Below are 17,720 nucleotides of genomic sequence, written 5' to 3'. Positions count from 1 at the left end.
GTTATTTCACGGTTTTAGTTATGTACTTAAAATTAACGTTAAATCAGTGGTTTCACATATAGGCGAGATGTTCTCGGAGGACGAGTGTAGCCATGCGAGACTCAAGGATTACAACCCAGCTACATACTAGTGAGTGGGCTTTTGGTTTTCTATATATATACGTATATATGATTTACATTTTCCCATAAATGGTTTTAAATGAAATTATGTTTTAAATGCCATGTCGATTGCATTATGTTTTAGTATATGCATTAGTATAGATATGCATGTTATTGCATGGTGCTGCGGATGCATAGGTAAGCTTTAGGTGAGTATATATTGATGATAGTGATTCCAGTGTGTATGATTATGTTGACATATATTTAGTGCTCATTATTTTGCACCCCGGTGTTAGTGCTCCGCTCGAGGCCAGGGCCTAGCCTTCACGTGATCGTTCACCTCCCGCACCACATGCTCACCTTGGATCTAAGGCAGGTGACGGCCTGTTGTACATACCACATTAGATGGTTCCGACTCGTAGGTGACTTGCAATACTTTGCATAACCTTCACGTGATCATAGTACTTGAGCGTATCTATGTACACCCAGCCTATCGTACAGACCACAATAGTGGTTCCGACTCGTGTGCAGGAATTGGTTATGAGCTATAGGTCCAGCTGTATAGGTCACGTTATGTGACTCCGGCTGATATATCATTTTATATTGATTTACATCACCTGGTTTACATAGTTATTATTGAGATACTTGACATGGCATATACTTTGGTTTTCATTGCTCTTGAGCCTGATTTCTACATATGTATATATTGTTATTTTCTGGGAAATTATACTGGTTTAACGGCGAGGGGTTATATGTTTTGAAAGTGAAATGGTTTTGAAAAGTTTTATTTTTGCCCACTCACAATTTCTGTTTTGCACCCCTCCAGGTTCTAGATAGAAGTTCGTGTTGGTGGCTCATGAGGACTCTACGGCGGTTCTGATGGACATCCATCAATGTAGGGTTTCTTTTATATCCTGTATAATTAGTGTTTGGCCGGCTGGACTGCACTCTGGTACCTACGCTCTGATTATGTGTATCTACATTCCACTTCTTCTCGCATTTATTTACTTGTCTAGTGTGCATTAGCTAATTGGTTTTTGATTTCTCACATTTTCATATCACTGTCACTTTCACACTACACACATGGCTACGTCACCATCATGTGACAGCCAGCACGCCTTGATTCAGGTCGGGGTGTGTCAGTTTTATGTTTAAACAAAAATACTTTTAAAAAATGTTGGTCTGGCATTCATAATGTGAAGTCCAATGTGGAAGTGATTATGGGAACAAGCTTGTCCATTAAAATTATTTTAAAGTGATTTTAGCGAGAAACCACGTCTCCCCATATTTTTAGAGCCAAATCGACTCTCAAATGAGTCTTAAATAAGAGAGTTGTTGGCTCTTTCTAATTCACTCTATATCTTATGTGTTTCTCAATTCATGACTTATTCATTCCAAATAAATAAATATACCATTATATAAAGCAAGTCTTCAAAAAAATCCTATCCATCGAGAGAGAAAATAAAGAGAATTCATTTGTCAACGACTTTTGTCTTGGGATTGGCAGCAATCTTCTTGGTCATTTTCCTCCCTCTGCTTCTCTTATATTGGTTCTTAGTGTGTCAGGATGAAAAATTATAGTCGTCATTTTTAGATTTCAGTTTGAATCCGGTTAATACTATTAAAAATTTCACTAGAAGATTGATGGTTTAGGATTTTCTCTTTAGAATAGTTCTTTCATTTTAGCTTTTATCTTGGTATTGGCAATATGTCTACGCTGGCTCAAATCCAGCTCGCCCCAATAATTTGCCGATATTGAATCTCTTTCAGATTAATTATATGTGATGGTGGAGCTATTTGATTTGCTAGCTGGATTTACTTCACTTAGTATTCTAGGCTCATGACAGCGATTACGTGTTGCAGTTAGAGCCATGATCATCGCATACCCAATACCAAAATGATTTGACAATTTTGTTCAAACATGATTTCCATGTAGCACAAGATTTAGCAGTTTTAATGATGATTGTAATCTTGCAGGTCTTGGTGCGCTCATCGCTTAACGAAGTGCTTGTAGTTTAATCATTGTTTTGCGAATTAAAAAATTTTAACTGTAATTTTGTTATCTAGTTTGCAAAAACCCTTTTAGGGTTGAATTCTTCATGAATATGTATTTGTACTACTTTTTATTCAGTAAATGAAATATCATGTGTTCACAATAATTCACAAAATAATTAACATATCTTCACCGTACAAACATCATAATTGGAACAGTTCATTTTGTTTGTACCATACTTGAAAAATCCCGAAACTACTGAGCACCGGTCAACGTTATACCGTCAAGGACCCAGAAGAGTTTCCCTCCAACCAGGAGGCCAATCACAGCGCGACACGTGTCGACATCAGAAGCCAATCATAGCGCGACACATGTCAACATCAGAAGCCAATCACAACACGACATGTGTCAATGTCAAAATGAAACTAGAAACTCTCTTCTATAAATAGAGATCATTCTCTCACAATATTTCCTAATGTCATTTGTACTAAATTATTCACTAGTACTCACTAAAGGAGAGCTTGAACCTATGTATTTGTGTAAACCCTTCACAATTAATGAGAACTCCTCTACTCCGTGGACGTAGCCAATCTGGGTGAACCACGTACATCTTGTGTTTGCTTCCCTGTCCCTATCCATTTACATACTTATCCACACTAGTGACCGGAGCAATCTAGCGAAGGTCACAAACTTAACATTTTCTGTTGTATCAAAGTCCCCACTGATTTTGTGCATCAACACATTTCGTTTATCATCATCTAAACCATATTTGCAAAAAAGAAAAATTCAAATTGAAAATCGTTTAGCCATTAACATGCATCAAACAAATGAACGACTTTGGTAACAAGTAGCATCCCATCATTTCCTATACATTTGTTTGATGCATATGAATGGTTAAACGATCTCCAAATTGAATTATTTACAAAGATGACCTTTAGGTGATGATAAAGAGAATAAACGATTTGGATTGTGATGTCGTTATAAATATGATATAAGTGAAGGCATAAATAAGTTCCTCGTGAAAGAAACACAAATATTTTCCTTTGTAAAATAAATCATAACTAGTGAAGCTGGGGGGATAAGACTGATAATTAAATTCAATATATATATATATATATATATATATATATATGACTACTTCTGTTAAAAGAAAGTAAAAAAAAGGGTCTTTTGCCATGTTTTTTCTCAAAAGAAATTATGTTTAAATTGTTTTAATTTTGGTTCAAGTAATGAGACTGAGGATTATGCACCAGTTCAAAGAGGTAGTCAAAGTGTCGGTTCTCTAATCTAATATCTAATCTAAGAAATCTATCGTTTGACAAAAAAAAAAGGGTGCATTATATAATTATTTATATTAGAAAAAGCATATAAATTTAGGATTTGGTTAGCATATTTAATATGATCATTATTTCGACGGTTAGATAATAATAGTATTAAATTATATTTGACCATTAAATATTAATTGTATTAAAAAGTAACATAGTCAGTCCCTAAATTTTAATAGAATCCCCCCCCCATTTCTCCAACAGCACCTATGTTTGATCCTGAGGCGACTCGTGCGAATTTAAATCACATTATTACTAATTTATTGTGAGACTAAATTCATTCCTCACCTTAATGTAATATCATTTGTTCAAATAATAATAATAATAATAATAATAATCACATGGAAACACTGTTGTAATATATTCTTCACCAACTTGCCTAAAAATATATGCATTTGATTGGCACCGCATCATACTTAACACTAATTAATGACTGCGTGGCATGATACATTGCGTTAGTGCTGATTAAGATTGACTTAGAGCTGACTTGCCTGTATATTTTTTTGAAGGGATCTGTTTAACAATGTTTTTGTATGAAGTATTTTTGCTTACGTTGTTAATTAGAAGCACAACAAAATTTTCATTCAAAATTCAAAAGGATAATCCAGAAACATTTTAAAGTTTTTCCGCTCAACATTATTATGATTGCTTTTGTTTTTTTTTCAAACGAGCCCTCTTTTTATGACACGATGTATATCTTAACCTTAATCCTAACTCTAAATTTAAGCTGGAATTTGGATAAGGGTTAGTTTAAAAAAAAAAACTCATCCATCTTAATTGGGCTACGTTGATGTGATTTGCCACCAAATTGACAATGAGGTTTGTAGCTTTGTGCCATGAGCAAGTACCATGTTGCAACAAATGGGATAGACAACACAAGAACCCTTGATGACGACAAACATCGATATGGAATTATATTATTACAACTTGGTTGTCTAGTTGCAGAGGCAGCCTCTGACAGTTACGTATCCTTACCACACTATATGTGCTATCAGCCTCTCCTTTCCACCTATTTAAAACATGCATGATATTTGTTTTTGTACAAAATGTCCAGATAAAATAATTGAAATTCCATGAGTTAATCACACTCACACAAGAAAATGGAGAAAGTAGGAAAAATGAAGACGAGGAAAATGGGGTAGGAAGACATTTTGATTGCTGCTTCTCCAGTTCATGCACGTGTTAGTAACGAGGCATCCTGGTGCATATCATATCATGATATACCTACCATATAAGATCTGTCTGTTTAATGAACAAACTTAAAATCTCAATCATGCATACGAAATTATACAGATATATACACATTATAAGAAAGTTGACCAACCTTTTGCCTGTTGGGACAGATCCATCGCTATCTAATGAGAGCGATTTTGGGGTCGCTGGCTAGGGTTGGGGCTTCACCATATTTACTAATCAACTTGCTACTGAATAAATAAATATTTATAATTAGGAATGAGCTTCTGTCTTTTGATTGATTTTTATTTATGGAATAAGAGTTCTCTTATAATGTTCCACTTATAGTGCTCTTGTAAGGTTCCACTTATACTAGATATGTAATATTCTAATGGGGTTTCAAGTTGTCTTTTGGATTACCGAACACTTAAAGCCGATTCTGATTAGATTGAGTCATCTGCCCCTTAAGATGATTTTTTTTGTGATATAGTTCACTTAAACTCTAACAAAACTTTTAGCTAAAATATCATATTTTAGTTTAAGTACCAATAAAATAGTCAATCAAAACAATTCTGCAATTACTATTATAATTCAAAGTAACATCCTTAGTTTAGCCGTGTAACACGGTTAGTGACGGAGCCACTTGAGGACCAGGAGAGGCTCGGGCCTATCCTTAAGTTTATTCACCTTGTAGCTTTTATTTGCGTGCTTTTGGTTGGATGTTCTGCATTCTTTGACTTATGTGTTTTTGCTCCCAGCTAGCTATACTATGTTTCTGTAATTGAAAAAAATGTGTTTTATAGTAGTATTGTTATGAAACCAAAGCCTTGTATCAACTAGTATTCCTTTAGTTAGTTCATCATTTTGCATGATAGAGTGTTGTTTTATAGTGAAACCACACATATATGGAATAGAGGAAGAGTTTATCTTGAAAGAAAATTTACATAGTTGCACTTTTTAGCAATGATTATTAATTTCTGTTCAACTTTAATGTAGGAATTTGTAAAGAAATTCAATGCTTATGATATAATTATTTCAATGTTACTTTTTTTCGTTGTTGTAGCCTATTTTATCTGACAAGAAGAAGAGGGCTGGTGGCAAGGGTAGAGAGAGAGAGGAGAGATGTGTTTGTAGAATTATAGGGGAATTGTGTGTTGAGGATATGATATCCCCCTTATGTAGTGCCTTTATTTATAGTAGTAAAAGAGAAGAAGAAATCCTTCATCCCCAAGGAATACAAGTCCATATAGGAAAGAATAACTAGAATCAAATCTAATCTAGGATTTACACAATCACACTTAAACGAGGAAAGTTCACAACACTCCCCTTTGAGTGTGTAAATACTCAAGGTAGATTTCAACATCATGCAGAAGTTGAGGAAGTCGACTCGTCGGCACTGATTCTGGGAACAACGCTTATTCTCAATAAGGTAGGAACTTGCATAAAGAAGTAATTCTCACTAAAAAACCCTAAGGCTATGGAAAAAACCCAAGTAGGGACAAAATCCGTAGTCTAAGGAAAAATGCGTGAGAAATGCAAAGGTCAAAAGAAACGTCTACGGGACGTCATCAGGGATATGACCAGCTCAAAGTGTGTGCCTCGTTAAAACCTAGTTAGGTAGCAAAAACCCTGTGGGAAAAATGCTCCTAATCGTAGGGAAAAAGAGTATATTAAGACCAAGCAAGTATCTTTAGGATACTTCCCCTGAGTTTGACACAATTCCAAAGAGAACTAGCAATGTTACAATTTAGAAAGTTTACGCATACCAATTCCTTGAACAAGCTTCTGAAATGTCGCCTTCGGTAGTGATTTCGTGAAGAGGTCGGCCAGGTTGTCTTGTGAACGAATTTGCGTGACTTCAATCTTCTGATGCTCTTGTTGTTGATGTGAGAAGAAGAACTTCGGCGCAATATGCTTGGTGTTGTCTCCTTTGATGTAACCCTTCTTGAGATGTTCGTTGCATGCTACGTTGTCTTCATAGATCGTTGTTGGGACGTCAACGACGGGGTAAAGATCGCAGAAGCTTCAAATATGGCCCATAACTGCTCTCAACCAAATTTCACAAGAACTTGATTTCTGCCGACAACTTGGAATTAATTGGAACATCTCCACAAATTTCACTACATGTTCGAGCAACAAAATAAGCACTATTTGTTGTAAAATGTCCTTTGGGTTCTTTAATCCAAATCAACTCATCAGGTGGACTAAATAAACTCAAAGGAAGATTGAAAATAAGAATGGCCTCTTCAGGATAGAACATTTATGATACCAACTGCATATTCCATCACAGCCAATCTGTCTCGACCATCAGAGATCTAATCGTGAGGTTATGATGCACTCCTACAGGCAGCAGGCTTAAAACTTTAGCATAATTTTCTTTCGGCAACCAGTTATCCCCCCAAATCTTAATCTTCAAACCATCACTGACCCTCCATCTAGCCCCACGTTGAATCAGTACTCTAGCAGCTGCTATGCTTTTCCAACAAAAGGATGAATTTGATTTAATTAGAGCACTGAGAAAGGCCATATTAGGGAAATACCGACCCTTAAATACTCGAGCCACAAGAGAATGCGGTTGTTTTATAGTACCCCAACCTTGCTTAGCAAGCAACGCAAGATTAAAGGCGTTCAAATCTTTAAAGCCCAACCCTCCCTCACATTTAGGCTTGCACATCTTCTTCCAGCTCACCCAGTGAATGCGCCTCTTACCAACCTTTTCCCCCCACCAAAATCGGGCAACCATTTGATTCAATTCATCACAGAACGTCTTTGGAAGCAAGAAAGTCTACATGGTATATAGGGGCACCGCCTGGGCCACTATTTTAATTAAGGGGTGTGATATCCACACACCCCGTTTTACTTCTCACACACCTTTTTAATTTTCGGCCGTCGGATCAGATGAATTGAAGAAGATCAACAGATAGAAATTATCAAGGGTGTGTGAGAAGTAAAATGGGGTGTGTGAATAACACATCCCTTTAATTAAAATCTCCTTACCACCACTGCTTAACAAACTCCCACGCCACCCTTTCAATTTTTTTCCAGAGCCGATCTTTAATATATGCAAACGTCTGTTTCTTTGACTTACTAGTGTAAACCGGTAACCCAAGATAACGATCATGGTAAGTAACTCGAGTCATACCCATGCAATAGGAAAGCACCTGAGCATCCACGTCATTCACATTAAAATTGGTATTTTTCTTTAAAACCTATATTCAACATGGTATTTAATCCTAATTTACCTCTCATAAGTTGCTGAGTATTATTGTTTGATGATAAATCTCTTCATTTGTAAGTGATAATCTACTTTTAAAACCAAACTATTATGGCATGTCCATGGTTTGATTTAGTCCAAATTCTCACCCTTATTGTAAATATATCATTGTCTCCTTCAAATTTGGACATTCATTCTTATATATGGTTTAATAGATGGTCTCTCTATAATAATTTCTCCCTTATACACTTCATTAAACTCATAAACTAATTAACATCATGAACTTCGGAAAAAAAAATTAACATCATGTTCAACTAGCTTTTAATTTAATAATATTTATCATCTAAAGTTGGATCATATCCTAAATCAAATCCGGGATTCCCCATTGATTAAAAAACACTAGAATCTTGATCTAAAGTTAATTGAATCTCTCAATAGAAATAAAAGATTGTTTTGCCTTTAAGAAAAAGGAACAGAATACTTCAATCGAGCTACTTCCTCTCAATAAGTAACTGCCAGGTGCATGGTAGCAGTGGTCATCAAACCACGTCCGAATGCATGACATTGACGGGCTCCAATCCATACAGTCCAAATTGCATATGCAACTAGCTATTTTTTACAACACCGTGATGGAAACTTATCAAACACTTCAAACATACTGCATTATTTAATTTAAGTTTAGGCAAGGGGTGGACGTGACGGCATGGTGGATACGATTTATTATTATTATTATTTTTCAACTCATTATGCTTCGGTTTTGAATCCTTTTTGTTCCCGTAATTTAAATTAGTGTAGATTGATGTATCGTTTGTTAAAAGCCAAAAAGTTAAGATTAGATTACTCAGTATTAATTTTAAACAGTAGAAATATAAAGCTATTGGCAGTTGGGTTGGCTGTGAAGCCTGAGTGGTTTTATTGATCCAAGGCCAAGCAAAATCAATAATTATTTGCTAGCTGGTTTTACAATGCAATGTTCCCAAACCCAAACCCATCCAAGTTTTTGAGTTTAATTTGGTTGAAATCTAAAAAAGAATATGCATTTTTATACAACACAATTCTTGGCCTCCTGCTGATTCGTATCTATGAAGGATATGCTGTCCCAATAAACCTTACAACGCAATGAGTCGCTGTGTCATGTGTGTGTGTCTTGCATGTCCACATTTGGTAGTCAATATGGCATGTTAGAGCTTGTTCATATAATGGTAATCCTAATACAAAGCCAACAGACAAAAAGAGCCTTGGTTTTTCCATTGGGTTCCTTATGATTTTGGAAAGTTTTTATGCTTTATTTCGTAAACTTTGGTATGTTTATACGATGGTGTATTAATAATTTATAGCTTAATTAGTTAAGAGCATTCTGTTGGCGTGTGTCAATGGTCAATTATTGTAATTGTTATTTTAATAGTAATTTCCTTGTTGTTAGAGATTTCTTTGTAACCCTAGCCAACTATGTTGTTTGTATATATATATATATATGCCTCCTAGAGAGAAGAATATAGACAATACAATTAGGGTAATGCTAGGAGACTAAATTTGGAGACAAAATTTACAAATTAAACGACATGAAAATTGATGATTAGATTATTACTTAAGTGTTGATAAACGTGTTTATTTTCTATTGGTGACACATAATTTGATTTGCAAATTTTGTTTACAAATTTAGTCTCCTTAGCATTACCCTACAATTAAATCCCAAAGATTTATGTCATTTAACTTTGTGTTTGAGGTCCCGAGTTTACCCTCCAATAAGTTTTCTTATATTTTTATTATATATACATCTATGAATGAGTAGGAGAAATTGGAATTAGAGTTTTCCCATTCTTGATAATATAAATACCCACAATCTCAAATGAGATCATTAATTACTGTATATTGGCTTTATGATTCGGAAAGGCATCCCCGCCTGATCCCTTCATTATGCATTCATTAATTTAATCATAGAATCATTCCCCAAAGAATCAGGAAACAACAAAACCCTAATGCCCCAACCCATAGGCCATATATATCTTGGCAATCTGCTTGTTAGCAGCTGGGACCCGAAAAGTCACAAGAAACATCACTGATTGGGTTTTCTTCACGATGCATACAATGCCAGAAGACCAAAGGCTTAATAATAAATTGTTAATGCAACAGAGGCGTCATTATGCACCATCCCAGCTTTGAGGATATGGACTACGTTGTGATCAACTTCAACTTTCTAGTATTCTTTAGTCAAATTTTCGATGAAGAGCATTTTGAGTGAGAGAAAGGTGGAAAAACACTCATGAAGGATTTGATTTTTTATAAATAAATGTTAAGAAGATTCTTTCAAATGTAAGATTTTTACTAGACTTTCTGCCATTTTATGTTTTTGGCACAATTCGCACCAACAGTATAGAACATTATGTAAAAAATAAAATGTGACAAAAAATCTATAAAAAATAAAAAGTGACAAAAAATCTATAAAAAATCACACTCTGAAAGAGTCTTCTTATCTTTTCTCTTTTTAACAACGTTTATCATTACCAAAGCATGCATACATTATGTGCTCCACGTGTAAATCCTAGTTATTTTCGAATTTTGTAGTTGGGGCGCCAGCGCACTTACTGGTTCCATATCTGGGGAGCTTCTACAGTTCAGGGCTCTTCTACCATTCTGATTTTCTTAAACCTAGCATTTGCAATACTTCAAGTTTTTAATCAGGTTATATATTTGTTAAAAATACAAACACTTCAGGCTTGTTAAAAAATTTAGATATTCTATACTCCGCAACACCGTAAAATTTTTGGTACAATTCGGAAATTATGAGAATATAATTTTTTTTGATCGAATTCTGAGAATATATTAGAGTATGGGAGCTGGAAGGTCTTGTCTATAAGAAATTTTTTAATGTAGGGTGCCTGTCGATATCTTCCAATCCATATATAGTTGGATGAAAAGGCATCAGTACAGAGGAAATAAATCCCGAGGCTATAACGAACTCAGATAATATTGCAGTGGAAAAAAATCCCAGCAATTAAAGTAATACAAAATCGCACAGAAAAGTCTATGTTCTTGATTTATTTCTTTTTCATCAATTTGTTGGAAATTAACGAACAACTGAAAATGACAATCACATAAAACATAAACGAAAGATACACACATAAATTTCTGGTATAGTAGGACTGTACCACTACTGGAATATCAAAGCTTTTCTGTGCTGTGACACTTGAAATCGAAGGTATTGACACCGGTATAAACGCCATCGTCGATGTTGCTGCTAATTATTTCCCCGCTCATAAGAGTGTCCCGCTGGGTGTTGGAGAAGGGAACATTAAATGAAGCCTCGGCTGCTACATACTTCACCTTCACCCTAGTCATTGCTTGCAGAACAACTTTATAAACAACCTCCTTTAGAGTCTCAGTTTCTCCAAATTGAACTGCTCCAGGAAATCCAATCTTCACCTTGTCATCGTCTGCAATTATTGGAATTTCGATATTGGTACTGCTCTTGACACCAGGCAACTTCAAAATCGACGAGACGCCAGAGTACTTCCAAGTAGTTCTCGTTGTTTGTGTATACGAAAGCTTCACTTCTACAGGGTAAGGTTCTTTAGTACGGCTAACGGCCTTACCACTGCCATTTCAACCATGTGCTGGTTGTAGATCCTTGCACGATAGAGGCGAAGAGAAATGCCACTGATTAAGGATGGCAATTCTAACCGTTAAACCCCGATAACCATGGATAACCGTTTGAATGGAACGGATTTGAGTATGGAAGTTAGGGTATATTTTTGGATATGGGAAAAAACCATTTATATTATTCGGTTATGGTTTTGGATATGATTATAGGGGTCTCCAAACCGTATCTGTAACCGAATCCGACCTGAATAGTAAATAATATAATTTATATATAATATAATAGTATAATATATATATATATATATGTATATGTATATGTATGTATGTATTTGTATATCCATTATTTTCTGAACCATTACCTTGAGAATACAAATGTTGCAATTTGTAGGAAAGTAAAATTTTGAACCAAAATCAATGCGAACTCAATGGTGCTTATGAGAGATATCAAAGACAAGCCAACATCATCAGTGTTTCAATTTTTATACTCAACAAGATCCATTTATTGGACCATTTTATACATCAAATGTTTAATAACGAAATTAATATCTACTAACTTATAATGTCTCAACTGAACGAATATATTTTTTGTATTGACGAAGATGGATATACCCGTTAACCGATGAGGAATCCGTTACCCAGTGGATATAGTTATGGATTATACATGATGGTTAATTTGCAGTTATGGATATGATTAATTTCGTGGTTATAAGGATGAATTTAATATTATTGTTCCCAAACTGAACCGTTGCCATCCCTACCACTGACATTCCCCCCCCCCCCCCGGTAAGGGGAAAACCTCTTCCACCTCAAGGTACGCCTCTTTGTCAATAGTGGGGGCATTTGCATTGAGACTGCTTGTAATTGTGCTGGTGGTATTTCTCTTGCAGAACAAATTGTTGCGCATGCTGCGGAGAGCAATGACGTTGTCCCCTACTTTGATCGGCCAAAACCAGGTGTGGGAATCATGGTTGGTGGAGTCATCCGAGTCGGCAGTCGGCACATATCCAGTCGTCCTTGGAAAGCCTCCAGAATTTCCCCGAGGAATATTTGGACTTTATGCGGACAGTTCCATCAGCGTTGGTAAAGACCTCGTTCCTCACAGATGGATCTTCAATGTCATTGGATTCGAACTGCAGCAGATGTGGTTATTGGTCGATCAAGCGGGCACTGAGGTAGCTGCCATTACGGCCTTTGAATGCCACATGCTTGAGAAGTAACTTGACTGGCACCAATGATTCCCAGTCGATGACTATGAACACTATATTGGAATAAGTCAATATTTAGAAGAAAAGAAATGTAAATATCTTGTAATTATTAGAGTCATGTTTTAGGAAGGATATTGTGTCCTTTACTTTGTTTTCTTTTGTAACAAGGAATGTGTTAGGGTAAAATTGGCTATTCCTAAACAAAACGTATGAGTCTATAATCTTAGACTAGTGCTTGTTTTCAGTTGTAATTATTTTAGTCTAAGTTTGTCTCACGTGCTCTCGATCACAAAATGGCAAGCGTTTCAGAGACATCCACTCAAGTAAGTTTGTCATGCATAAGGATTTCATGAAGTTAGGTTTATCTTGGTTCAAATACAAATACATTTAGTTTTGGCTGCATGTTCTTGAACTTAACGAATCGACTGATTTGGTTATATGTTATGGACTAAACTTTAGGTCTGTACTTAATGAATCAATTCACTTTTGTTGCCGTGTTTGCATAGGATGTTAGTTAACATCTAATAAACTTGATAATTTTGCATGTTTATCAAGTTGATAATTACGAGAGTTTTTTTGTTTTGTTATAATCCAATCACATGCATATCTATTTTGCATGTTTATCAAGTTGATAATTACAAGAGTTTTTGTTTTGTTTTAATACTATCACATGCATATCTATTTTGAATGCATTATCTGATTCACGTTTGGTTTAATTGCATTGATTGGATATTATATATAGGATTGTATTTAGCCCTTTAAAATTGGCTGCATATGCATTTAGGTTTTCCCGATGGTATAAACACGAGCAGCAATGCATTAAACAGAGAGAAAAATTCATGTGCCGCATGTTTAGGGTTAAGTCAGTTTATATTTTCATCTTGATGAATCAGAGTAGGTTTTTAGTTTTGCTTTTACCACATGATATATCATTTGAAAGCAAACGTTTGTTAGCGGCCCTAAGTGCACCGAGAGTTATCTTCGTTTAAGAAAAATCAATTTTATTGCCAAGTGTTTTTCAAAGAAAATATTAGTTTTTGTTCACTGATTTTTCATGCGCTTTAATTAGAAATCAATTATGAAAATGTGCCTTGTGATTTTCATAATTGGTTGATTTCCAAAAATCATTTCATTACATACATTCTGCACGATCGCGTTAGTATTCTGCAAAGTTCGAGGCGACAGTGATTGACGGCCACGTTAGTATCGTGCCACTTCAACTAGAAGGCTGAAGAGAGATCGAGTAGCAAAGCGCGGAGACAGAACTGCCTACTAGTATGCGTGTCTAGTTGATGAGTTTTGTAAGTCTTTCTGTACTCATTTCTCTTAGTGTTTGTCCTGGCTTGGGAGCCCGAGGATTTTCCCAGTGGTGGGTTTTGCCTCGTTAAATCCTACATCATGTGTGCACATTTTATTTATCGTTTTAATTGCATATGAGTATGATAGTTTGATATGTGATGTGAATGTGGATTTAATTTGAGAACAGAAAATTAAATTGAAATTTGAATTGGATTTTTAAATTGGAACCTATTCACCCCCCTCTAGGTTAAACTAGTATCATCCTAGAACTTTCAGAATGTATGTACTATTTATTCAGAATATGCAATACATGAAAATTAAACCGTAAATTTCAATTTGGCATCTGAGCCTAGGTTGCCGTAACCCTAGAATATTTTTCTTCCACTGCTGTGCATAGCCGACTGTTTTTTCTACAATTCCCTTGCAGAACGTTAGGCTGTGTGTGTGTGTGTGATAGTGTTATGCGTGAGTAGGAGTATTGATGTGCTGAAGTATCCCCGTGTGTAAGTCAGGCTGCACCGTGTATTGATGTGCAGTGTGTACTTATCTACTGCTTGTTTGTTACCTTACAAAGACTTGCGGTTGCTACGGTATTTGTGGTGTGTTCTCAAATCAAAGTTGTTGTCGGTTTGAACTGCAGCAGTGCATATTGCAGGAAGCTGTTGGTTTTTTATTTGTTATGGTGGCTATGCTGGTGTGTGTAAGCACATTGGAACGTGTCTAGCGGCTATACCGTGTGAATTTCAGTGCAGCGTGAGTGATTAGGTGTGCTGCTGCCTGGAATGAAGCGTAATATTATTTTTGTTTTTGCCGTGTAGAATTGTTGTGCTTAAGCAATTGCAATATCGTGGAGGAGTATTTTACTGCAAGTTTTGTTCGTGGAGCGTGCTTCAATTACCGTATATTTTTGTGATTGCCGTGTATCAGTGTCTCGTGAGTTATTACAATAGTGAATATAGGTTGGATTTTGGATTCCAGCGCAACTGATCATATGACTTTTGATAAGAATTTATTTACTAGTATGACAACCAGTTCACTGAAGTGTATTGTAACTGCTAATGGAACAACAACACCAGTTTTGGGGGCCGGCACTGTGAACCTCACGCCAGCCCTTCCCCTTCATCACTGCTTACTTGTTCCCTTGTTGTCTCATAATTTGTTATCTATTCCTCAAGTTACCGAGCAATTAGATTGTGTTGTACTTATGTATCCAATGTTTTGTTTGCTTCAGGATATTCAGACCAAGGAGATAATTGGGCGTGGCACTAAGAGAGAAGGGTTATATTATGTGGATGACGTCGTTCCTGGCAGAGCTAATGCAGTTCGAGAATCCCGTACCAATAATTTACAGGAAGTTTGGTTATTGCATTGTTGGTTAGGACATGCTTCGTTTGGTTATTTGAGGCGTATCTTGCCTAGTTTATTTCATGAAATAAAAGAATCAGACTTACATTGCGAGGTATGTATTCTCGCGAAGAGTCATCGCGTTTCGTTTCCTCCTAGTATGAATAAAAGATTGTTTCCTTTTGAACTTGTGCACTCTGATGTTTGGGGTCCCTCTCCTGTTAGTACTTTGTCTGGAATTATATGGTTTGTTACCTTCGTTGATGATTGCACTCGTATGACTTGGATTTATGTGGTGAAGAATAAAAGTGATGTGGGTATGGTGTTTCGACCATTCTTTCAAATGGTTGCAACACAATATTCCTCTGTTATTAAGGTTCTTCGCTCTGATAATGGAGGTGAGTATATTGGTTCTGAGTTGTTCGGCTTTCTTCGGGATCAAGGAATTCTACATGAGACTACTTGTCCTCATACCATAGCAAAATGGGGTTGCTGAAAGAAAAAACTGTCATATCCTGGAAACTGCCTGTGCCTTGCTCATTGGTGCATCTGTACCTAAACGGTTCTGGCTTGAAGCTGTCACCTATGTCGTGTATGTGATTAACCGTATGCCATCTCGGGTTGTGGATTTTCGTACATCTCTCCAAGTATTGACAGAGTTTGTTCCAGTAGTGTCAACTAATACTCTTTCTCCTCGTGTATTTAGGTGTGTAGCCTATGTTCATATTCACAAGATTCATCGTAGTAAGCTCGATCCATGTGCTCACCGGTGTGTTTTTCTGGGATTTGCTCCTCAACAGAAAGGGTATAAGTGCTACCACCCTGAAACTCGTCATATGTATGTAATTATGGATGTTACCTTTTTCGAATCCGAGTTCTTTCATGTTTCGACTCCATCACCTTCCGATCACCTGGGGGAGAATATGAGTGGTTATCTTGGGTGGTTGGAAATATGTAGTTCAGGGGGAGTATTTATTGACAAAAAAAGCTGTGAAAGCTCTCGGCAAGACACTGCCGAGAATGGAGACAGTGAATCTCGGCAAGACACTGCCGAGAATGTGAGTATCATTCAGCCAAGTAGCACTGAACCAGTTAAGTCTTCTCGGCAATGTGCTGCTGAGTGTGATGCAGAGTGTCAACAGGGAGTCGCTGAACCAATTTCACCGCTCAAGCAACAATTAGTTACCGAACCCGCAACCCCCTCTCTCTCAAGCTCAATAGTGTCACCCAATATGTCTTCTTTGAATATTCCTGAGGTAAGTACTATTGATGCTCATGTAACTAATCCAGATAATGTTATGAGTACATATAAGTTGCCGCTAAGGCAAAATCGTGGTGTTCCTCCTGACAGGTTTTCTTTTGAAGGAAAAGTGAAGTATCTAATAGCTAATTATATGTCATGTTCAAACCTTGCACCAGAACGTCAAGCCTGGGTAAACAATGTTTTCTCCTGAAGGAAAAGTGAAGTATCCAATAGCTAATTATGTGTCATGCTCAAACCTTGCACCAGAACGTCAAGCTTGGGTAAACAATGTGGAAGCAATCCAAGCACCAACCCAAGTTGAGGAGGCCTTGAATGATCCTAAATAGGCTGCTGCGATGGATGAGGAAATGATGGCACTACATAAGAATGATACATGGGAGGTAACTGAGTTACATAAAGGGAAGAAACCAGTTTGGTGTAGATGGGTCTTTATGATCAAATACAAGGCAGACGAATCGGTAGACAGGTATAAAGCAAGGTTAGTAGCAAAAGGCTATACTCAAACTTACGATTTTGATTATCAGGAGACTTTTTCTCCAGTAGCAAAGATGAATACAGTACGAGTTCTGATTTCATTAGCTGCAAACTTGAATTGGCCACTAAAATAGTTTGATGTGAAAAATGCTTTTCTTCATGGGCACTTGGAAGAAGAGGTATATATGGACTTTCCTCCAGGGTACAACGCCGGAGGGAAAACCGGAGTATGTAGGTTGCGAAAGTCACTCTACGGACTTAAGCAATCGCTTCGTGCATGGTTTGGTAGATTTACCCAAGTTATGAGGTGGATTAGGTATTATCAAAGTCACTCGGATCATACATTATTTGTGAAACGGGAAAGTAGTAAAGTGACAGCCTTAATTATTTATGTAGATGACATGATAATATAAGGTGATGATTCAAAAGAGATGACGAAGCTAGAACAAAACCTTGCCGCCGAGTTCGAGATGAAGAATTTGGGAGATTTGAAATATTTTCTTGGCGTGGAAGTTGCTCGGTCATCTAGAGGTATTTTCTTGTCTCAACGTAAATATGTTCTGGATTTATTAAAGGAAACAGGAATGCTGGGATGTAAGCATGTGGACACTCCTATCATAGAGAAACATTATTTGAGGATTTATCCAGATCAGGAACCGGTTGATAGAGGTAGATATCAAAGACTAGTGGGGAGGCTGATTTATCTTTCTCACACTCGTCCATATATTACC

General features: G+C 36.5%; 1 protein-coding gene across 1 annotated transcript; it reads right to left on the bottom strand.

Moving 5' to 3' along the window:
* Window positions 1-10,965: 10,965 nt before the first annotated feature.
* LOC139188587 (uncharacterized) lies at window positions 10,966-12,307 on the bottom strand. Its single transcript, XM_070806209.1, has 2 exons — window positions 12,162-12,307; window positions 10,966-11,398 (listed from the first exon to the last, which is right to left on the bottom strand). Exons 1-2 carry the CDS (start codon window positions 12,305-12,307, stop codon window positions 10,966-10,968), a joined length of 579 nt encoding a protein of 192 aa, XP_070662310.1.
* Window positions 12,308-17,720: the final 5,413 nt, after the last annotated feature.

Source organism: Malus domestica, chromosome 01, assembly GCF_042453785.1.
Source record: "Malus domestica chromosome 01, GDT2T_hap1".
Classification (NCBI taxonomy): domain Eukaryota; kingdom Viridiplantae; phylum Streptophyta; class Magnoliopsida; order Rosales; family Rosaceae; genus Malus; species Malus domestica.
The sequence above is the reverse complement of the archived record's forward strand: the minus strand, read 5'-3'. Positions and strand labels throughout refer to the sequence as shown.